At 51.8% G+C, this 23,993-nt stretch overlaps 1 protein-coding gene across 5 annotated transcripts in view; it reads left to right on the forward strand.

Moving 5' to 3' along the window:
* VPS8 (VPS8 subunit of CORVET complex) overlaps window positions 1–23,993 on the forward strand; it is a 173,246-nt gene that overhangs the window by 61,898 nt on the left and 87,355 nt on the right. For all 5 annotated transcript variants that reach the window (XM_069089353.1, XM_069089352.1, XM_069089355.1 and 2 more), the window contains exons 20-23: window positions 1,642–1,731; window positions 11,516–11,562; window positions 17,165–17,387; window positions 20,103–20,192. In XM_069089353.1, coding sequence (XP_068945454.1) covers window positions 1,642–1,731; window positions 11,516–11,562; window positions 17,165–17,387; window positions 20,103–20,192 — 450 coding nt within the window. The remainder of the gene's footprint in view (window positions 1–1,641; window positions 1,732–11,515; window positions 11,563–17,164; window positions 17,388–20,102; window positions 20,193–23,993) is intronic.

Here is a 23,993-nt window from a genome sequence, read left to right on the forward strand (position 1 = left end):
TTGCCCACCAGAAGCCTCCTTTGATGTATGTAAATTTCCCCCTTCCCAAGAAATCAGATCTTTTGTGGAATTGGTAGAGGGGATTGGCCTTCTGAGAGCTCTTACCTCGTTCTGTCTGCTCTCTAACCTTGGCTTGTGGAAGGCACCCCTGACCTTGAAGGAGAACTAAGCGATCTCCAAAGGAATGCTGCTGTCACTTAGGAAAAAATGAATCCAGTCTGACACCCAGCTCAGTGCCAAAGGTCACAAAAGACCTCTTTTCCCCTCCTGCATCTCTCTGGTCAAGGTTCAAATGGGCAACGAAATGACCAAAAGGCCCATAATAGGAAGGATACGGAAGGAGGAGATATTGCCCAGAGTCACAGATGACCTTTAAACAGAATTGTCTGTTGGTCTGGAGTGAATTCTGAGAGCATGTGGTTTTGAGATGATTATAGGTTACTAGATTAAGAGCTGGAAAGTACGTTAGATGTCATGGGGCTTCACCCCACCTTTGGCAGATGGGCTGGGTCCTGCAGACATCTAGTGACTTGCCCAGGGTCACACAGATAGGAAGTGTCCATCGCAGGATTTGAGCCAAGCTCTTCCTGCCTCCAGGTCTGGGAATCTGTCCACCCTGTCACACTGCCTGGGTGGGCGGCAAGATTAGGAGTCAGAGGATCGGGGTTCCTTGACAGGAGCTCATGGGCTCCTGTTCCTTCTGTGCCAGACACTCCACTAAGAGCAGGGGCTACAAAGGACAAGGCATGGTGGCGTTTACCTTCTAATGGGAGAGACATTGCCTACGGGAGGGTTGTGTGTCCTTCCTTGGGCAAGCCACAACCTCTCCAAGCCTCAGTTTCCTCATCTGCAAAATGATCCAAGTTAGATTAGCTGATCCCTAAGCCCTGTGTTCTATCCAGCCAGCCAGTCTTCCCTTGCAAAGATTCCCTTATAGAGGCATCATCCCACCAGGGCTCAAACGCTTCCAGTGACCAGACCCTTCAAGATGGGCATGAGGATGATGTGGCCTTTAAAAAAGTTTGAGAGATGTAATTTTGGGTAATTTAATCGTCTTGTTCACAATGCCAGCCTTTTAATAATAAAGGATGGTCATTTGGCCATCTCTTAGACCAGAGAGAGGCATGGTGGCGGCTCACAGTTTATATGCCCTTTTGGAAGAGGACTGTTTCCGAGGGTGGCAGTCAATTCTGATTAGTTAACAGTTAACGAAAGGTGGACTTTACCAAGAGAAGTGAGCTCACTCCCCTGAGGGGCTGAGGGCGACATCACCTCATTCTTGGACAGAGACTGTCGCTATGTCCAGACCCTCCCAGCTTTGGGCATCTAGACCAAAGACTGTCTCCCCTCCTCCCAAGCCTGATGAGACGGAATTCTCCATAGACTAGAGATTTCTGGTAATGTTGGGTGGGGTTGGGCCCAGGAGAAGGCCAGCTTAGCCTCCAGAGACAGGCCTTGAAGTGAGGATCTCCCCAAAGCAGTGGTTATGAATCATTGTTTCTCTCAGTGAAGGTGAAGCGATCGTGGCCACAGGGGATTGAGATGACGCAGTGACGGTGAGATGGCTGACAGCTAGGCCTGTTTGATGCTGCAGCTTCGTTCTCTGCAAGGCTGGTTGATGTTAATGATGTTTCTTTCCAGATGGTTGAAATCCTCTTCCACTGTGCAGACCGAGCCTTGAAAAAATGCCCAGACCAGGGTAAAATCCAGGTGATGGAGCAGCATTTTCAGGTAAGTTGGATTGGCCCTCCCGGGCACTGTCTCTCTTCTCAGGGACAAGAAGGAACGTTTTTTCGGTATAAATTATTTTGGTGGAAGCTTCATCACATTCTAGTTTTTAAAACTATCCTTAAGATATTATGTTTTTGCTTAAGGGTATTTTTATTGTGACTCTTGTTTTGGAGGAGGAAGGCAAGGCAATTGGGGTTAAATGACTTACCCAAGGTCACACAGTGTCTGAGGCTGGATCCTCCTGACTCCAGGGCTGGTGCTGTCTTCCCTGTGTTACCTAGCTGCCCCCTTAAGGACATTTTTAGGCCTTGGGGTTTTTTTACATAAATTCTTAGGTTTTCTGCTTCTTTCTGGCCTGGGGGAGGCTGCTTGTGACTGAGAGGGGCAGGAAGCAGGTCAGTGAACGCTCGGCCTGGGAGCCGCAGATTTGCAGCTGGGAGTGGATGGCAGAAGGCCGAGGTTTGAAGCGCTTCCCAGGGCCCCCTGTTGCTGTAGAGCAGAGAGAACAGGAGCAGCTGGGGAGGCTTGCTAGTTATCCTGGAGCCCCCGAGCACCGTGGGCCGTGTGGTGGAGCTCTGTTGGGAGCCCCGAGCACTGTGGGCCGTGCGGTAGAGCTCTGTTGGGAGCCGTACTTGCTGTTCCACAGGGCTCTTGGGTGTTTTTCCTTTTACTTATTTGCTGGGCGGGGGGGGGTGTGGAGATGCATAAAGAATTTGTATGGGGAAAATTCAGCGGAGGAGCAGGGAGGACCCTACCTAACACCCCTGAAGCTGCTGCTGACCCTGGGCACCTCGCATGGCATGGGTCCTCCATGGCTGGGGCATGGACAGCTTGTGCAGGGAGAGGGGCACAATGGCCATGGGGTCCCAGGCTGCCAGGGAATGGCAAGGGCGGGCTTTGCTTCTTCCCTGCAGAAGTGTGAGCCCTCTTTGCAGTCAGTCTGGGGGGAGTAAGGGAAGATTGTCACATCCTGGGGTGAAGACCTGGTGACCCCCTGCTGGTTACAGCTTGGATGTGGAAGGGGCCAAGATATAGCTGGCTTTCCTCTGAGGTCACAGTCTCTTCTAGCTGCTGTAGCTGCAGGTTATGTCCTGCCAGAGGGAAAGGGAGGAATCTTGAGGGGCCTCACTCATGGAACCAGCTTGCTTAACCTTAGGACAAGACAGAAGAACCAAGAGAGAAGGTGGGCAGGGAAACCAGCAAAATGGGGGATTGGAAGGAGGTGAAAGGGCAAAGGGCAGCCGTGGCAGAGGGCCCAGCTCTTCAGCAGACCCTCGCAGGACTGGTAGTTCCCCCTGAGGAGCAACCAGGCCAAAGGGGCCCGAAGTTTGTTATCTAATCTTAACTGGACCCTCTCAGGAAGCCTTTTCCTCTTCCCTCTGTTTCTTTATTCCCTTTCTTACAGAGGCTGCTCTGAGCCTTCTCTCCTAATCTTCCTGAGTTCAAATCCGGCCTCAGACACTTAGTAGCTGTTTGACCCTGGGCAAGTCACTTCACCCTGTTTGCCTCAGTTTCCTCATCTGTAAAATGGGGATAATATGACAGCTGCCCTCCCCCCCCCCGCCAAGGTTGTTGTGAAAAATAAAAGTGAGATAATAATTGTAAAGCTCTCAGTGCACATGGCAGCAGGGGCAGGAACTTAATAAACACGCCTTTCCTTCCCCATCTTTGGAGATCTTTGGTCCATCAGGGTGGTTCTGGTCAGGAAGCAGCAGGACCTGTCAGGTCCCCCGATGCCCTAGGGCCCACGGGCAGCTAATCACAGGGCAGTGAGGCCCAGGTGCTTGGAATCCAGGGGGTAACTAGCCGGGAATGTGAGCTGGCAAAACTCGACTGCCTTGCAGGTGGCACTCCTCCCTGGAACTGGCCCAGGGGGTGGGAACAGGGTTTCTCTAAAGTTTGCTTTAAATCCTGGAGTAAACGTTGTTGCCCCTGGGTATTGATTGATACTTAATTTCCTTTGGCTTTGGGGCTATGTTCATTTTTGCCAGTCTGTGGCCTTTGTTTTTCTAAAACAAGATACTTGAATAACCCTAAAAGAATGTGGTCGCTGGGTCGGGGGAAGCCCCCAAACCAAGGCCTAGAGAGTAGGTGGGTTCAGGCTGCCATGAGCTCCCTCCTTAACTGTAGGGCTTCTGGCTGGCCCTGCTGCACCACTCCAGGCAGCCATGAAGAGAGAGAAAGGAGGGAGGCAGGGTCTGTTTTTGGGGAGCAAAGTGAGAGGCAGTAAGGAAATTGTGGAAAGAGGCTGGCTCAGAGTCAGCTGAGACCGGCCAGACCCAGAGCGCCTGGACACGAGGCCCGACTGAGTGTCAGGATGTTCACATGCCCTCCGCAGTGGCCCCAATCCCATCTCTAACCAACTTAGCCGTTCCCTCTAGGGTGGCCCTCCCCGGCCACGAACTCAGCAACAGTGCTGCTCAGGCCTTTAATCACTATAGGAGGGCATCAGCCCTTGTCGGAATGATGCTCTTTCTTCATCTTGGTTGCCAGGGGTGGCTGGGCGGGAGGGGGGACGGGGTGGAGCACCCACATTCACAAACAACACTGAGTTTAAAAGCTGCAAAAAAAAAAAAAAGAAATTCTGCAAAGGGCGGCCCGCTCCTCCGGCTGCAGACGTGAACTCATTTCAAAGACCCAGTACCCTCTCACTCCCTTCTTAAATCCCTTGGTTTCCATTCCCTCTTTGTTCTTTTAACCCTGTCTTTCCCAACTTTAGAGCCATCCTCCGTGAGACGGAGGATGGGCCAGATCGCAATGGGTCATTCTCATTGTCTGATTTATGGGACCTTGAAAGGAAGGTGCTTGGTGCAAACCCAGTGCCACGGAGGAGGGTAGACTTCAGGTTAAATGCAGCAAGGGTTTGCCGGGCTCCCGGTGTCTGCGAGGCAGTTGCTTGCTGGTGGGCACAGCCCCTGTGTCATGGAGCTTGTGTTCTTTGCAGGGTGGGGAATTTTGTATAGACCAGTGAGCTCCCCCCAGGATGGTGCATGATGACAGCAAAGGATAAAGTCACACTGCGTGCTCCAGAAAAACCTGAGGAGACTGAGGACACTTGCACCCTTTCAGTTGGTAGGTCAGGGCAGGCTTCCTGGAGGAGGTGGTGCCAAGCTCAAAGGAAGAGAGGGATCCCCAAAGGCAGAGATGAGATATATGCCAGGCATGATGGGGCATTTGGCATGTCAGTTCAGGAGACGGCAGGTTGTCCGGCTTGTCTAGAATGCAAACAGTGTGTGAGTAATGCTAGAAAGGTAGGGCAGTGCCAGATCCTGGAGGGCCTAGGTCTCAGGCTCAGGAGTTCTCCTTTGATCCCAGAGGTGAGAGGGAGCAACTGGGGTCTGAGCAAAAGGGCAGTGTGGTGTGGTCAGTCTCAGACCTGAGAAAGACCCATAAAAAGGAGCTGGAGAGAGGAAGCCAGAAGCAGGACGTTTGGACTGAATGAAGCCTTTACCATCGTCCAGACCAGAGAGGATGAGTCTTGAGTGGAGGCAGGAGCTCTGGGGGCAGGGAGAGGGAATGGGAGCCCAAGATTCTGGGCTTGGACACGTAGGCCTGGGAGTGGCCTCAGGACCCTCTTGTCCCTCCCTTGTGTTACAGGTGAGGAAGCAGGCTCAGGGACCTTGAATGTGGTGGGGGTGGCTTTGGAGAAAGGTCCTCTGGCTGCAGGGCAAGTGCTCTGGTGAATGTAATAGTGAAAGTCACCTCAACTGAAATGGCCTTTTGAAGGTTTGCAGGGTGCTTTTGCCTCAGCATCTCTGTGAGGTGGCAGCACAAGCCTTATTCTCCTCATTTACACATGAAGAAACTTGGAGGCTCCAAGGAAGCTTAAGTGACTCGTCCAAGGTCTCATTGCTAGTAAATATGAGAGCTGTGATTTGAAACCAGGGCCTTCGATGTCAAAGCCAGGCCTCTGGCCACTCCCCAGAGGGGATGGCAAACAATTTGACCTGGAGGGTAAGAGAGAGTGGAGAGCCAGGACCAGCCGTGAGGGGCAGAGAGGCCTGGGAGACATTTGGAGACCCAGGACTGGAGCAGCCCTTCCCACAGGCGTGTTTTGAAATGAATAACATAAAATAAACTAAATCATATTGGAGTAGAGACATTTTTTTCCCTTCCAAATTCATAGACCCCTTGGAGATCAAATCTCAGGATTATTTAGCCTTTGGTTTATGAAGGTACCATTGGATTTGGAAGTCATCTAACTAGAGACGGTACCAGAACCCATGGAGGCAAATGAAATCACCAAGGAAGGAAACAGAGAAAGAGGAAAGAGGATCCAGGCCAGAGCTGGGGGGCCCCGGGGTTAGGGACTGGACAGGGTGGGGGGGAGATGGTGAAGGCTAGGACGGAGGCTCAGACCGGCCTCAGAAAGGGCTTTGGGCTCCGCAGGTGGCCAGTTGTTGGTGTCCTCGGAGAGAAGGATCTCGGGTGTGTGGGAGGCTTCAGGCTCCTCACTGGGCTGGGGGGGAGAAGTGTGGGAGCCGAGAGGCAGAGACGTCCGAGCTTTCTGGAGGAGAGTGATCAATATTCCTCTGATGTTTATCCGAAGGGTGGACAAGGTGAGTGGAAAGTGGGGACTCCCGTTCTTGCTGGCACTCTTCATAGAGGTGCCCTGTCTCCTCCTGTCTCTGCCTTATGAGCATATGGAGCCTTAGAACAACCTTGCAGAGTAGGAGCTGTGATCATCCCCATCTCACAGATCAGGAATTTAAGGGAGCGACAGGAAGTGACTTGACCAAGGTCACACAAGTAAGTAATAAAGGAAGCCAGAAGTCTCCTAACTCCAAATGCAGTGACTTCTTCTGTTAAATGGCATTGTCGGTTCCTAAGTCGGAGGTCTGGATGTCCCTTGGGGTGACAGATTGGAAAGACAGGAAAGACATTGTGATGGTGGAGGGGACAAGGAGCCAGGGAAGGGGGGCCCTGTGAGGAACCAAACAGTGAGTGAGGCTGAGGAGATGGAGGTGTCTTTCCAGGAGCGCGGCCGCAGGATGGAGGGAGACAAGAAGCGAATCTTCTCTGGGGGCGGCAGGGCTGTGCGGAGGGTTAAGAGCACCTGGGCATGTGCACAGACATCAGGGAAGGAAGCGGCAGAGGGGACATGCACAGTGGAGGGAGAGAGGGCGATGCAGGGGGCAGCAGGACAGTCTGAGCGGCCAGAACTCTGCCAAAATCTAAGCTGGCTCCGAGTCAGACATAAAATACATGAAGGTGTTGGGGACCATTTACAAATTGCTTCCTATTTTGATTAACACCTTCCTGGGAGAAATGCTCTCCAAGAGGCCCCAGGCCTGCTGCTGGAATATGTGTGCTAGGCAGGTGGGCGCCAGAGGGTTAGAAGGTGGAAGCTGGCCGCTGAGAGTGAGCAGGTGCGGCAGGGGGGTCGGGCCTGTCTTTCCCTCCCACTCACCTGGCTTCTTCTGAGAACTTGGTAAAGATGGTTTCTGGGGCCCTGAGGCTTTCCAGAAGGAGACAGGCACTTCTATGAAGAGTGCCAATGAGAGTGCTTAAGCCCAGTTTCCACTCACCTTGTCCACTCCTTGGATAAACATCAAAGGAATATTGATCTCTCTCCTCCTGAAAGCTCAGACGTTTCTGCCTCTCTGCTCTCACGCTTCTCTCCCCGGCCCAGTGAGGAGGCAGAAGGCAGAGTCTGAGAGCCTCCCTTTAGCCCTGTCAGCCTGGCTTCTCCCTCAGCCACATGGGTCCCTGGTGGGCTTAGCCTGGTGCTCTGCACTCTGAGCCCCATGCCCTCTTTGCATAGCTTTTCCATTTCCCTCAGATTTCTCTTTTTCCATTTAAGCCTTGGGAAACTGAAAAGTCTATTTGAGCCACTTCTCACTATCTAAGCTCTAGGTAACTAAGAAAGTATCCATAGTTACATCAAGCGTTGCCTAGCATGGTTCTAATTATGTGAAGTAATTGCTTCTGAAGCATGTGAAAAAATTCACCTCAGTTCACCGAGCATTTATGAATCCCCTTTTCGGTGCCGAGGGGCAAAGGCAGGAAGTGAGCAGCCCCCACCGGCAAGGGGCTTACTTTGGTTTCACTGTGGCCACTGTTTTCTGATGGTGTTGGGAAGGCGGGGAGGGGATAGAAGAAGGGGGGGGGGGGTTCTGGACGAGCAGAAAGGGAAGGCTAAGACTGAAGCCTTGGCAAACCCAAGCCTTCTCTTTCAGTATCACAGCTGATAGTTGGCTTTTTAAAATAAGTTTTTATTGCTGTCTTCTGTTTCTTACATCACCCAGAGAACCCTCTCCTTCTCCTTCCCAGAGACCTTCTCACGTAACAAACAGCATTTTTTAAAGAAAAAAAAAAATGCACATGAGTGTAGCAGCTGTGGGCCTTGGCTGTGGGCCCTCGCACCTCCTGTCACGGCTCTTCCTTCAAGGCTTGTTTGAGCTTAGAAGTCTTGTGCTGTTCACTTTTAATTCCTTGTATGTGCTGACTCTTTCGTTTGCAGCGCTGTGGACACTGTGTGTCGTTTCCTTGGTTCAGCTGACTTTCCTCCGTGTCTCTGTATCCATCACACACACGGAAATGTTCCATCACAGTCCTGTGCCACAATGTGTAGCCATCCCCAATTGGTGGGTGTCTGTTTTGTTTCTAGCTCTTTGCTTTCCCAAAGAGTGCTGCTGTAAATATCTTAGTATCTGTGTATTGTCGAAAGAGAGCCGGCCTCCGAGTTAGAAAGACCTGAGTTCAGGTCTGCCCCTAACACCTGCTGGCTGTGTGACCAGGGGCAAAGTTACAAAGTCTCCTGGGCCCAAGCCCTTCTCCAAGACTATACGTTTTAGAGGTGATTCCACACTGGGAGTTCCCTGCGCCGAGGCAGTTATGAGTCTGGACCTCCACACTTGTGGGGAGGGTGCTGGCCCACCATCGCTGCACTCTTCCCTAACTGTATGTGGACAGAGGGCTAGGGGCTCCCTGGGGATCCTGTCATCATCTTTAGTAAGGAACATCTCTCTCCCGAGTGCCAGCCCTGGACAAACTCGGCCTGTCCACACTGGAACTGGCGTCTCTGTTTGCTCCGCAGTCACTCTGCTTCTGGTGCAGGCGCTCCCACCGTCCAGTCTCCCAGATGTGTGGCCTCAGCCATCTCTCATGCCCCAGGCTCCTCCCCCAGTCAGTTGTCGGCCTCCCAGGCATCGCCTACCTCCTTCCCCTTCTCTCCACCAATGCAGCCTTGCCTCTTTTTGCCCTAATCACCTCCAGTCCTCCCTCCTGCAGCTGCTGGATTGATAGTCCTAAAACACAGATTGGACCCTGTCACACCAGCAGCCCCCAGTCACCCCTAGAATAAAACACAAATGTCTCTGTTTGGCACTTGAAGCACCTCATAATCTGTCTCCAAACTACCCTTCCTGGCCTGGCCACTGTTCCTAATGCACAGGATTCCTTCTCCCGCCACGTGCCTTTGCACCACCTGGCCTCATGCCCAGGATGCCCACCCTCCTCCCCCCGGATGCTTAGAAACCTCCCAGCTTCACAGAGCAGCCCCTGGGCCTCCTTCTTCTGGCACAAGCCTTTCCTGGTGCCCAGCAGATCACTCTGCTTTTACGTACTTTGGATTTGTTCGTACATATAGGTGTTGTTTCCCCTGATAGAACTTCTTATCCTTCAGAAACAAGGCGGCTTCTTTTGTGCATCTGTGGTTTAGTGCCTCGAGCACACATAGTAGGAACTTCTCAAAATGTTTGTGGATTGATCCCCTGTACTAGGAGCTTCTAGCTGTAGGACCTCCTTGACCTTCCTGGATCTTGGGTTCTTCGTCTCTCATAACGCATATTCCCCGGCCTTTGTGCTTGTCTCAGAGAGCTTCCATGATGATCCAGCAGAAAGGTCTGAAAACCGTAATGCATCAGACACACATATATTGTCATCGACCAACTTGGGTCCTAAAGAACTCTAGACCCTAAACAAGGATCGGATCCCTCAGATACAGTCCCCTGTCTGTCCTCTGGCTGGGATTGGAACCAACAGCCCTGAGCTGATGGGGGGCCTAGTATGTTTGTTTTTATTATTTGGAACATCTTTCCTCAGCTCCTGTCCTTGTGTGCCCACATTGGCATTTCTCTGCCCTTTACCCCTAAGCCCAGAGCAAAGTTTATGGATTCTACAGTATTCACAAGAAAACGGAAAATCCTGTAGGATCGAACCAAGCCAAAGCGTGAAAACCAAATCCATCTCCCTTTTTCCAGCCCAGAGGGAGGCGGGGGATGAAGCCTGGTAGCTTCTGGTTGTCCCCCTTGGGTGGCGTCCTTTGGAGAGCTGTGTTGTGGCCCTTCCTCGGCTCTGTTGTCATGACCTCTTTGTAGCATTTAGCATAGCTGACCACCCTCTTCTGGGGGGATGTTTTTCTGTCTCCTCATTCCTTCATCCCACTTACTCTTCTCCTCCATCTTTCCCAAGCCTTAGGACCCAGGACCCCCTTCTTCCTGCGCCCAGTGATTGCTGGCCCTTCCCTCTAGGTCAGCAGTGGGCACAGGCCACACTCTCCTCCTTTCCTTATCACCTCCTGTTGAACCAACTGGAGCCCAGAGCCAGGAGCCTTATCAGTCTGGTGACTCAGCTCTGTCTCATCTCCTCCTCTCTCCTTGAACCCCTTGGCCCGTTGTGCTGTCACTAACCTCAGCCCCCAAGGCTCAACATGGACCCTGGGGGACGCTCTGGAGGCCAGGACTCTGGAGAAGGCAGAGCAGGAGCTGGTGAGGCCCAGCATGAAGATGAGCGACTCTCCTTCCATCAGCAGGGCCAGAGGCTTCCTTGAGTCCAGAGAAGTTCAGCCTGCTGGAGTCAGGAGGAAGGTGGCAGAGTGGGCAAGCAAGCCCTTTCACCTCCAGAAGTCTCCGTACAATGGAGCTACAACAGAGCCCGGGCTGTTGGGAGGGACTGTGCATCATGGGTGCAGATCACTCCACTGACCTTCAGGGCAGGGACCATGGCAGGAGGAGCAGAAGGGGGAGGAAGCTGCCTAGTGAAGGGTGAAGAGGGACCATGGAAAGGGCAGTGTGAAGGATGAAGAGGCCGTCAGGCAGGTCAGGAACAAGAGACCAGGAAAGATCACGGAGCATGGTCTAATGCTCTCAGGAGAACTGGGGCCTTCTGAGCCCTCTTCCCTCCTCACACTCCCCTGACTAAGGAGGGGTGACCAGAGCCATTGCTGTGACCCAGCGATGTTTGTGCGACCCCTCGTGGCCCATAATGCCCACGGACGCCTCAGTTCTAACCCCCTGGTGAACAGGCACTCCCAGGTTCTGCAGGCTCCATGGACCTCCTTCCCTCTCAGCAGCCGTCAGTCAGTCAGCCATTAGAGTGGCGTCCTACCTGGGGCATCAGAAGGGACCTTGGTGGCCATGGAGTCCTCCTGCCTCATTTTACAGTTGGGAAAAAACAGGCCTACAGAAGGTACCTGGCTTACCCAGCCTCCTGGGGCTAGTAAGGTTCTGAAGCAGGTCCCTGACTCCCTGGTCCAGGGTCCTGCCCACATCTGCCTCAGTGTGCAAGCTGGAGGATCAGGTAGCATGCCCAGAAGTGGCTAGCTGCTGCTGCTTCTCCTCTCCTTCTGGGTGCCGGCCTCCTTGGGGGGCTTCAGACGGCGCATCTATACCTCCACCTTCAGGAGCCACACTGGCATGTGAAGCCAGCTCGCGGAGCACTGGCCTGGGAGGTCCTGGCCAATGTGGGCCGCTGACAGCTTCCTCAGATGCCCTGGCCTGGCAGTGTGTCTGCCTCCTAGCAGAGGCGGCCGTCTAATGTGTTCTCTCTGGTGTCTCCACAGGACACGGTGCCCGTCGTGGTCGATTACTGCCTTCGGCTGCAGCGCAGGTAAGAGAGAGCCACGGGCCCCACCTGTGCACCCCGTGAGGGCCCTGCCCATGCAGCCCCATGAGGGCCCCTGCCCTGCTCCCATTCTTTCATTCTGGTGAATTCACCCGACTTCTGGTTTGAGTAATTTCCTGCCCATTCAGCTAATGAAGATTAACGCCCCCCCCCCTAGTCATTCTTCTGGGGCATGTAGAGCACCCCCAACCCCAGCAGATGGTTCTGCTTTTCCCACAAGTACAAGACTTGATGCTTAACAGTGAGGAGATATTTCACAAATAGAACATGAACGGCCGATTTTTGACAGTTCACTCTAGCAGAAAGCCTGCCATTTTGTCATAGAATCTAATTTGACAGAATCCCGTTGGATGCCATTTGGGTGTGCAGTCACGCCAAGGCTCCCCCCCCCCCAGCTTGTCCGTGGTCCTTCCCCACCTGCCCTGCAGCACCTTCCACATCCGTGGTAGGTCCAGTGCTTGGGGCTGGGGCTTCACCCTCAACAGAAGCAGTCCCTGCCCCCAGGAGCTTACAGTCTCTGAGCAGTGGCTCCCACACAGATCGGTCTGTCCAAAATGGGCGCAGAGCAGACACGAGGTGATTTAGGGGTGTGGGGGAGAGCATTCTCATGGCCCCAAACCTCGGAGGGAGTCATCTGTGGATCCCAGGGCAGAAGGCTTGAGTTCGAATTATCAGATGTAGATGGCATGACAGCCTCTGCCCCATGCCCTTTTGTCTCCTTTGTGAATGACCTGAAATGACCTCCCTGCACCAACCCCAGGATGCCAGCAAGTCACAGACTGAGCCCAAATCTAGCTTTGGAAGCCAGCTTGTGGCAAGGCAGGATCCCAAGAGAGAGCAGTTTCCCCTTTTGTCCTTCATCAGATAACTGTTTCTGATGTTTGTTAAGCTTGCTCCATGCCAGGCGGGCATGCTGCATGGCTACAGCAGAAAGAAAGGCAAAGAATGGCCCCTGCCCTCAAGGAGCTCCCAGGCCAACGGGGGAGGGCACATGCAAACAGGCAGAGTGCAGGGAATCTGAGAAAAGGCTGAGCAGCAGCCCTGCAGAGGCTGCTGGGGAGCTCACAGCACAGGGGAGCACAGAATGAAGTTCTTAGCCCCCCACCCCATCCCTGCCCTCCACCATCACCTCTGGCCCATTGGCCGGCAGAAGGACACAGGGCTCCAGGGGGGCCGAGGTCTGGGTGGTGCAAGGACAAAGCTGCCCTGCCTTTTTCAGAGCTGTGCGTCCGCTCTCCCCTTGGATCATTCTGGGCATGAAGGGGAACAGCTTGGGTCTAACCAGCCACCTTTCCCTTCTCCCTTTTCTTTTTCACTTCTTACACACTTCCTTTTAGCTACAGAGCCAAGATATTAAAATCGTGTGAGTTGTGTGTGTGCGTGTGAGTGTGTGTGTGCGTATGAGTGTGTGCATGTGCGTGTGTGTATGTGTGCATGAGTGTGCGTGCAAGTATGTGTATGTGCATAAGTGTGTGCGTGCGTGTGAGTGTATGTGTGTGTGCGTGAGTGTATATGTGTGTGCATATGAGTGTGTGTATCAGTATGTGTGTATGCATACAAGTGTGTATATGTGAGTGTGTATGTGCGTGTGTGTGTGTGTGCATATCAGTGTGTGCGCGTACATGTTTATACTTCTTTCCATTGTGAGCCCCTTTAGGGCAAGGAAAACATGTGTTTTCATGTGGACTTGATAAGCAATTCTTCATAGATACCCATCTATTGAAACTTTTGAATTAAATTTTGTACACGAACCAGCTCTGGGACAGGGTAACGAGACATTTTGTTTTAAAGACGTGTTCTTTATTTTCATAAATTGGCCTAGTTCCAAAGCATCCTTTAAGTCTGGTTCTCCTCCTGCCTCTTTCTTTCTTTTTTCTTTCTTTCCCTTCTTTCCTTCCTTCCTTTCTTTTTTAAAAAGACAGCACAAAGACATCTTTCTATTAAGGGTACTAGTGACTGGGTGTTGTTAGCCCAGAAGAGAAAATGCCTCAGGGCTTTCTACAGAGAATTTAATGATTTGCCATTTTAAATATAGAATCATGGGCTCACCTAACCCCTAATCACCACGAGTAAACCCAGTTCTGCCTGCTTTCTCCAAGCTCCATGCTTTATAGGAGCTTCTGAGATAAGCCGGGCCGGGAGTCCAGAGTGCCCCACTGCAGGGGGACTCCTCTCCACTGGGAGTCTGCACCAAAGGCCGCCAGACCGCCTGCCGGCATGGGCAGCCTGTGGGGAGGCAGGGGGGAGAGGGGAGACCGATGTAACTTGAGTCTCCATTATTCTCTGGGCTGGGCATCAATTTCTTTTCTCTACTATTTCCCTTTCATCCTCGTATTGACCATTTCATCCTCACCTGAGCTGTTCTGCTGCAGGTGCCTGGTAGACATCTGCATAGCCTCTTTAACTTAGGTGAAACCAGCTTTGATGTGGAAGTTGGTGTGAGGAATGGGAAGGGGAATGAGTTCATGCTTCTGGGGTGGCCAGGGGAGCCGTCGTGTGCAGAGCGCCAGGCCTCGAGTCAGGAAGACTGGTCTTCCTGAGTTCAAATCTGGCTTCAGACACTTACTAGCTGTGTGATCCTGGGCAAGTCACTGTACCCTGTTTGCCTCAGTTTCCTCATCTGTCAAATGAGCTGGGGAAAGAAATGGCCAACCCCTCCAGTATCTTTGCCAGGAAGACCCCAAATGGGGTCACGGAGAGTCAGACACGACTGAAAGGACTGAATGACTCAGTATTAAGAGGGAAGCCCCATCTGGCCCTGAGTACTTCTGCTTCCTTGGTGCATGTCAGCAATAGAGCCAGAGGGCTAGCTGGTTACACTCCTGTCCTAAAAACCCATCCTCGGTTCACCCACATTTGAAGGGCATTCAGGATCCCTCCTAGTGCCCTTCTTTCCAGCCTCACCTCTTCTTACTCCACTCCAACCTCACACTCAGTGCTCCAGCCCTGTCTTCTGAACACACATTCCCACCTCCACACCTTTGCTCACACTGCTCCCGGGGCCTGGAATGCCCTCCCTCCCCTTCATAGCCTATTGAATTTTTTATTTTTTCAGATATACTTTCAGATATATATTCAGAATATTTTAAAAATAAATCTTATTGGTATATTTTAATATCACCTCCATCTCATGTGTCCCTCTCCCCTCTCCCCATTCCCATAGAGCCACCCTATAGAGCAAAAAATGTCTTTTAAGAAAGAAAAGTAGGAAGAGAAAAACCAGGCAGCGTATTGAGAAAAGAAGGGAGCGTGTAGAGTGCTCTGGATGGTCCTGCTCACCTCCTGCCCCTGCTGAGCACAGGGGGCTCCTCTCAGCAGCTCTGGGGCTGCCTCCTTCTCGGTGATCTCATGACTTCCCCTTGCCCTCGTCCGCTGGCGGTCGTTCTTTCCATCCACGTTGTTGGACTCCCCGTGTGTCGCGTTTCCTTTCTTCATTCTGCATCAGATCACTGCAGTCTTTGCAAGTTTCTCCACCTTCTTCGTGTCCTTTACTCACACACAGTGATACTTAGTCGCAGGCATGAGTGCGACTTATTTCAGCGTTCGCCAGCCAATGGGCACCCACTTTGTTTCTGGTTCTTTGTTGTCCCCAAAGTGCTGCTGTAAACATCAGGGTGTACGTGGGGACTTCCCTCCCAGGGGCAGAAGCCCGTTTTTTCCTCCTGATTCCCAGCTCATGCACCAGTGAGCTTCCCACATTTCTCCAACATGACTATTCCTACCTTTGGTCATCTTTGCTGATTTGTTGGGTCGGAGGTGAAACCTCAGGATGGCTCTTTGAAGTTAGCTTCAAGTCCCACCTCTCCCGCTGGACCTCACCTAGCGTGTCGATATCCCGTGTTCTTGTGTGTCGTGGTTCCCTTCCTTTACATCTTAACCCCTTTCTAGACTGCAGGCTCCATGAGGGCAGGGGCTGTGTCTTCTCTGAACTTTGTATCTTCCCCAGGATAAATCTCAGACTCAGTGGACAGTGGGGCCTAAGTAACTTCTAGCTTGAATAATGAAAAATGCCTTCTTTCCAGAACATTGCTAATCTGTGAAGTAATAGACACTTGGCTTGAATTTGGCCATCTCCTTCTCAGTCCCTGTGTGAGCTCATGAGTGTAGAAATGTCTCAGACTGAGAGATTAAGTAGAATGAGGCGTAGCAGAGAGAGTGGGGGTCCTCAGGAAGACAGGCTTTGCCAGATCCTGTAGGGTTCGGGTCTGATTGCCCAGTCTGAGGGCAGATGTGCATGGTCAGGTCGGCTCTGCTGGGTGCAGAGGCCCAAGCCTGGGCAGCAGGATCTAAGAGGGGGAAGCCCCCGAGCATTATTACACCAGTCAGTGTTTTCCAGCACACTCAGAATGAGGGGAAGAGGTGCCTCAGAATGACTTGGACGCCTTTTCCCTTCTCCTTTATCGTGGCATTTGGTTGCTCGAGCCCAGGCTTCCTATTTATCTTTGCCCCCGCTGTGGGCTTTTGTTTCTCACAAAGGAGCTTTCTGGGTCGCCTTGTTGCCTCTGTTTTCTGACTCTCCCCTCCCCCAGGCTTTGTACTTGCTGCTAAAAGATGTCATTAGCTTTCCCAGCTCATTTTTTCCCCTGCATGCTCTCCAGCCCTGAAGCGAGCCAGCCCAGCATTGCCTTTCAGTTCCTGGCTGCTGGGTCCTCTTTGGATTCTCCTTGGCCCCCCCCAACCCCCTCGGCCACCCCGCGGCGCCTCCCCAGGGTGGCCCCACCCCCGAGAATGTTTTGATTAAAAAATAAACTATCAGGGAAAGTTCTCCTTTACATGTGAAGCAAAAGAAAAGTGAATTCCACCATTCTATCGCTGCATCTTAGGAAAAATGAATGACTTTTTCTCCCAAGGACATTGATTCTTTCATTTATTCAGTATATTCAGAGGAGCAGCCCAGAATACAGAGAGGGCACCAGCCTTGGAGTCAGGAAAGCCTGGGCTCAGGCCTGCCTTGGGGCTGTACTGACTCCCCAGGGTTTCAGCTGACAAGCAGATCCCTGCTTTCATTGGTCGAAGGGGGCCCGTGATCGCCTGGAGGTCCCTTACCTGTGAGATCACAGGCTCAGCCCCAAAGCAGTCAGACTTTTATGTTCACAGATAGATGTATTCAAAAAGCATTTATTAATCACCTACTATATGCCCAGCACCTGCTGGGCTCTGGGAAAACAAAGACAAACGGCAAACAATCTCAGGGCTCGAGAAGAAATGGGGCCCTGACACATGAGGGCAGAGTGGGTCATCTGGGGGAGAAAACGCCAACAGGCCCGAGAGTCAGGAGGGCTTCCTGGAGGAAGCTGACCGTGTGTCCACTGCATGGGAGGTTGGGGGGACGCCATGAGACACTCATCAGAGAGAGTCCCAGAACCAAGGCAGGGACTCCTTGTCGATGGTGGTCACATGCCTGCTGTGTGTCAGTAACCAATGCAGAAGCAGTGCCTGCCCTCCAGGAGTAAATGCAGGATGGAGACAAGGTAAATGCCAAGTGACTTGGAGCAGGTCAGGGTTCCACGAGGGCAAGGAGAGCGGGAAGGTGGGAGGGGAGCGCTGTCCTTCCTGCTGAGAGCTGATTTATCCTCTTTGGTCACAGGGATCTTTTATTCAGCCAGATGTACGACAGGTTCAGTGAGAACTCAGTGGCCAAGGGGGTCTTCTTGGAGTGCCTGGAGCCTTACATTTTAAGTGACCAGCTGGTGGGAATCACAGCCCAGGTGATGAAAGACTTACTCATTCACTTCCAAGATAAGAAGCTGATGGAGAATGTGGAGGCCCTGATTGTGCACATGGACATCACCAGCCTGGACATACAACAGGTGTGTCATCCAGCAGTTCCGCCATCTTGAATGCTTGGTGCCCAGTGACAAAGGCTCAGCAGTCTGTGCCTCAAGGGCCAGCTCAGTGCTGGGGGTGTGGCCACATCCACTTCTATGAAGTAAGTGCCTGTTGTTTGCCAGGCCAGTGCCAGGCCTTGGGGGCGCAGAGAGAGAAAAACAATTCCTGCCTTCAAGGAGGTCACATACACACACACACACAGTGTGCGCAAGATTCTAGGAAATAAATGGGTCAGTGTGTGTGGGTCTGTGGCAGACAGGGGTCAGGGTCAGGGGTCAGCAAGCCTTCCTGGAGGGCACGGATCTAACTTATTAACCTGGGGCTCTTTGTTTTGTTTTTAAAAGTATTTTAATAACTGTATTTTGATATGGTTGGCTTCCTATGTATCTTATCTTATGCATTTAAAAGCTTGATTCTGAGAAGAGGTCCCTAGGCCTCACTGGCCTGCCAGAGGGATCCAAGTGAAAGTAGAGAAAGAACTCTTGGGATAGAAAGGTTTTTTTTATAGTATTGGCGAGGCCTGGGCCTGTTTGTAGGTAATAGGGAGGAAACCATAAGAGTGTTGAAGATGAGGAAAACAGAGGGATTGATCAAAGGGGGGTGCTCCCAGAGGAAGGGGAAAGGGAGGGGACCTTGGCCATCTCTTTGTTAGAACCTGGAGTGAAGGAGGAAGAGATGTGGGGGTGAGGGCTAAGGGAGAGTAGCAGGAAGGGTTTAGAACTGTTGGCAAAGGGAGGTTGGGGAGCCCCCCCCAGTCAAAGAAGAGGGAGGAGGAGGAGGCCCATGGAGGGAGGCACTGCCATGGCCTAAGTTGGCACGATTGTGGCTTCCTCCAGCAGTGTTTGGCAGGCTGAGGATGGTCACGGAGAAGGCATATGGTGGTAACCCCTGTTTGGGCAGTGGCAGAGGGAGCGCCAACTGGCTGAGGTGCTGAAGGAATCAACGATATTGTTGGACCCAGCCAGCTAAAGAGTCAGGTTGTGATGGGTGGAAAGTGAGACCTGAGGGCTGGAGGCCCTGGTGATCAGAAGGAATCCTAGGTTTCAGAGGCATGAAGCAGAGGGCCAGGCAGGCGTCATCTAAGTGACCCTGGAGGCAGCAGAACTCTGCGTGTGTCCCCAGCCCGACTTACATCCTCATTGTGGACTATTCAGGGGCAGGAGAATTGGGGAAGTGAAGCGACTGGAAAAAAACCCTGCTCTTGGAGTCCTCGACCTTGGGCAAGTCTCACATGCTCCAGACTGCTGAGGTAGCAGGGCTTTGAGCCATTGCCTTGCTCAGCCCCTGCATCTTACCAGTGAGGAAACTGAGGCCCAAGATGTTATTATGCTGCTGCACTCCCTCCCCTCCCAGGGTGGAGAGGGCAGCACCGGGTAGCCCTCCAGATGCCGTGGATGCACTGAGGGGCTTTTTTCTTCCGGCCCAGTATCTCCAGTCAAGACTGTAAGCTTTTGAGGACAGGACCCAGGGCTCCCTGCCTTGTGTTCACTCATGTCACCAGGCACAGTATTGGTCACGTGGCCTTGGGTGTGGAAGATATATGAGCCGACGAATGCTCCATGAGGAGGCCCCTTTGATCACCCAGCTCTCTCTGGGATTACTTGGTCTGAAGTAGCAACTCTGGGCATGTAAGACGCTAAGGCCAGGCTTGATGGCTCCAGTAGGATTGATTGGTGGCCTCAGAAGAGAATCCCAGGCAGGTGACTGGTGACAGTGCTGTGTCCTTGTCACGGGGTCTCGCCCCAGTGGGATGCTGTGTTGTGGGACCGGCCTTGGCCACCTGGCTCTGTCATGCGCTGATGACAGGGTGCCTACTCTGTGCTGAAGCATTCTGCAGATGCTCAATCACTGGACCCCCACAACAGCCAGGGAGGTTGGTGGTGTTATGATCCCCATTTTACAGATGAGGAAACTAAGGCAAGCAGAGACGAAGTGACTCACCCAGAGTCTGCAGTTAATGTCTGTGCCGGATTTGAACTCAGATCTCCCTGACGCAGGGCCTGGTGCTTTGGGCACTGTCATGCCTCCCAGCTGCCTCTGATTACCTTATTCCAGACCCTGAAGCCCTTCCAGCTCTGAATCTGGGGTCGTGGTTGGGATGTGAAGGAGGGTGGCTGAGGCTTCCAGGCCTCCACTGGAGTCAGCCTCCCCTCCCTGTGGCCAAGCCTTGTCCTTTCTCTCTCTGCATCCCCTCCTCTAACCCTGCCCCAGGCTGGTGCAGGCCCTTGTCCCCCTCCCCAGAGGCTTCATGTGGGTCTTCCCCTCTCTCCTGTTCACACCGCCACAGTGACCTTCCCAAAGCACTTGTCACCCCCCCACCCCCGCTCCACGAGCTCCAGTCACTACCTGTTAGCTGTGGGTCCAAGCATCAGCCCCTCTGTCACTGAAGACTCCCCAGGCTGGCCCCTTCCAGTTGTGCCTTCATCCCCCTCTTCATCTCACAGCTGTCCGCCTTCATGTCTGGCCACCTCCTTCTCCTCCATCCTCTGCCTCGGTGGAGAGCATGGGCCCTGGTCTTTGCTCCGTGGCCTGTGCTCACGTGGCATCAGCCTCTTGGGCTGGGGGCCATCTTTAGGACTTGGCCCACAGTGAGCGCTTGATGCTGCTGCTTGATTTCCCTTCCCTCGGGCGAGGGCGCCTCTGGCTTGGTCAGCACGTTCAGATCTCAGACCAGGCTCATCTGCTCCCCTTTGCAGGTCGTTCTCATGTGTTGGGAGAATCGCCTCTACGATGCCATGATCTACGTCTACAACAGGGGCATGAACGAGTTCATCAGTCCGATGGAGGTAAGCTTGCTGGCACCAGCGGTGGCTCGCCCGGCCCTTTGCAGTGGCTTTTGGAGACTGACAGTCGCTTTCTCCCCGTCATTTTGGGATCACTCCAGGAGGCTTCTAGGCCCTGGAGCCAGTTGTGTGGGTTGAGCTGGGGATTTTAAAGCATCCTTTTGTCCCGTGTCAGTTATTCTTCCTTTCCCATTTGGATGAGCGGCTGAAAACGCTCCAGGTCCTATTTCAGAGCATTAGGAGCAGCCCTTGTCTGGGTGACTGTTACGAGTAGCTCGTCACAGCTGCCTTTCCAAAAACTTTGTTAGAGAAGGTGATGGTTACCATTAGGGAAGGGATCCAGGGAACAGGGAGAAAGGCCTGAGACAGTCTTGCCTACCTGGGGCCAGCCACATCAATTCTGCCTTAAACAGTCGCTCACATCCAGAAGTCGCCATTTGAGAACCTGTTGCTAGTTTTACCAGGGATGTAGCGGGTAGAGAGGGGTGGAGCCTGGGCCAGGGCTGCCCAGGGGGTCACTCCAGCCTTCCTCACTACGTGCTCTGACTGATGGAGTGAAGGTGGTGCCCCAGGCAGCCTCTCCTAGAAGAGCGGGATTTTGCCCTGGGATGGGAGAGGGGAGAGGCCCATGGGTCTTACTGGACTTTTCAGTGGTATTGAGGCAAGCAACCTCCTCAACACTTTGTGCACACCCGCCCTCTGCCTAGGCCCCCCACTCATGCCTAGGTAAGGTCACACTGGGAAAGCTGTCCCCTGAGCAGACCCTCACCCTCCCTGAATTGTGTCCTGGAAGGATTCTGGGATGGTTTTTACCTGGCCAGACTGAGATGCCTCATTGTTCGGTGACTGTCCCACAGGCCTCAGTCTAGGCAACCCCCTCCTCCCCGAGCATCCCAGACCCACAGCCCACACTGCTTATGGTTGGGAATAGAACTTGTAGTTCCGTCAAATTGGATTCTGAAAATACACATTGATGCAGCACTGTCTCCTTGGAGAAAAATGCCTCCTGGGGATCTCCACGTAATGTCCTTTGGCTTCTCCTTCCACCCTCTGTGCATATGTAGAGCTGGCCCATGTGGGAGCCCCTTTTCTGGCCTTCGCAGCTGTCCCCTGCCCAGGAGATGGCTAGTGGTTATGAGTGGTCACTCTGGAGCACGTGGAGCTCGATGGAGCTTGGGGATAACCTGGGCACATCCTCTCAACTTTGCAGAAGAGGAAGCAGGAGAATGGCCTGGCCACGGTCTCACTGCTGGCAAATCTGATGTCACCTCCTTCCTCTGTCACCTCCAGTGGGTCCCTGTCACCATTAGGCCCAGATGTCTAGTCATAGGCCCATCCCTCGTCACTGCCCTCGTGCATTGGCAGGGATGCTGCAGCTCCTCCGTCCTCCACTTTGGCGCTTCCCTGGGTATATCCTGGGCCCACATTTCTCTCTTCCTCATCTGTCTCTTGTCTTCCTTCCCATCCCAGCTGAAACCCTCCTTTGGAAGAAGTCTTCCTTGGCCCCTCAATACCAGCGCCTCCCCCGGTGAGGATCTCCTGCTTGTTCTTTGCTTCTCCAACCACGCCGGTCACTCAGCAGTTATTAAGCACCTACTGTGTGCAAAGTGCTGGGGATGCAAAAAAAAATAAAAACAGACTGTCACTGTGCCCAGTAAGGGAGACAGCACACAGAAAGAGAGCCAGAACAGGGGCGGCACCCAGGAGGGTTCCCTGGCAGAGAAGGCCTGAGAGCTCTCGAGGGGAACACAGCCCTTCTCTCCTGTCCTGCCTGATCTCTCCGTGTGTGTTCTTGGCTGACCACTGGACATCTATCAGGGCACAGGAAAGATGCTGCGGAGCCCCCAGCCCCGGGTCTATGTCTTTTTTTTTTCCAAATGCTTTATAAAAACTTCTGATTTACCTCATTCATTTCCCCCAGATTTTCAGTTACGAATTTTCTCCCCGTTTTTCCCCTACCCACTCCCCCAAAATAGCAGTCCCACAGGATATCCCCTCCTCCAATCTGCTCTCTCCCATATTTTCTCCCATACCCCTTTTGACTTTTCCAGTGGATCTCTGTGCCCCAGTGCCTGTATATCTTATTTCCCAATTACATGTAAAATAGTATTGATAATAGTATACACATACACATATATACATACATATTTGAATATTTGATTTTAAAACTTTGAATTCCAGATTCATTCCCTTCCTCCCTTGTCACCCACCCTTACTGGGAAGGTAAGCAGTTCAGTATAGGTTGTACATGTGTGGCTACTGCAAAATAATAACATAATAGATATATTGTAAAAGACTGACTATATTTCCCTCCCTCCTATCCCACCTCCCACTTGTTCTATTCTCTACTTTGATACTGTCCCTTTTCAAAAGTGGGTGCTTCCAACTTCCCTCTACCCCAACTTGCCCTCATTTCTATCATCCCCCTTCTCATCCCCTTCCCCCCCCACTCTCCTGTAGGGTGAGATACCCTATTTAGTGTGTATTTCATTCCCTCCTCAAGCCAAATTCAGTGGGAATAAGGTTGACCCATTCCCTTTTGCCTTCCTATTCTTCCCCTCCATTGTAACCATTTTTCCTTGCCTCTTCTGTATGAGATAGTTTACCCCATTCTGTCTCTCCCCATCTCCTCTCCTTATATTCCTCTCTCACCTCTTAATTTCACCTTTTAAGTATCATCCCTTCCTGTTAAATTGGTCCTGTGCCCTCTATGTAAACATATATACACACATTCACATATGTATTCATATGCCCATATACCCTCATATATAGACATATATATTTCTATTCCCTTCAACTACTGAGAAAAGTTTCATAAGTTACAATTATCATTTTTCCATGTACGAATGTAAATAGCTCAACTTTGATAAGTTCCTTATGATTTCTTTTCCCTGTTTACCTTCTCATGCTTCTCTTGCTTCTTGTATCTGAATGTCAAATTTTCTGTTCAACTCTGGATTTTTCATCAAGAATGCTTGAAAGTCCTCTATTCCACTGAATGACCATATTTTCCCCTGAAACATGATACTCAGTTTTGCTGGGTAGGTGACTCTTGGTTTTAATCCCAGCTCCTTTGACTTCCAGAATATCATATTCCAAGCCCTTTGAGCCCTCAGTGTAGAAGCTGCCAGATCCTGGGTTATTCTGATTGTGTTTCCACAATATTCAAATTGTTTCTTCCTGGCTGCATGTAATATTCTCTCCTTAATCTGGGAATTCCGGAATCTGGCTATAATATTCCTAGGAGTTTTCTTTTGGGGATCTTTTTCAGGAGGTGATCGGTGGATTCTTTCAACCTCTATTTTACCCTCTGATTCTAAAACATCAGGGCAGTTTTCTTTGAGAACTTCCTGGAGGATGATTTCTAGGTTCTTACTTTGATCATGGCTTACAGGTAGACCAGTAATTTTTAAATTATCTCTCCTGGATCTATTTTCCGGGTCAGTGGTTTTTCCAATGAGATATTTCACATTGCCTTCTATTCTTTCATTTGTTTGGATCTGTTTAACAGCATCTTGATATCTCATAAAGTCATTAGCTTCCATTTGCTCCAGTCTAATTCTGAAGCCATGATTCTCCTCATTGAGCTTTTGAGATTCTTTTTCCATCTGGCAAATTCGGCTTTTTAAGGCATTCTTCTCCTCATTGCCTTTTTGAGCCTCTTTTGCCATTTGAGTCAGTCTGTTTTTTAAAGTGTTATTTTCCTCAGTCAGGCTGTTGACTCTCATTTCATAATTTTCTTGCATTGTTCTCATTTCTCTTCCCAATTTTTCCTCCACTTCTCTTATCTGCTTCTTTTTTTTA

The sequence above is a fragment of the Petaurus breviceps genome, unplaced genomic scaffold (genome assembly GCF_028583685.1).
Source record: "Petaurus breviceps papuanus isolate PSGF00001 unplaced genomic scaffold, PetGlider_PUasm1.0 186, whole genome shotgun sequence".
NCBI classification, from domain to species: Eukaryota; Metazoa; Chordata; class Mammalia; order Diprotodontia; family Petauridae; genus Petaurus; species Petaurus breviceps.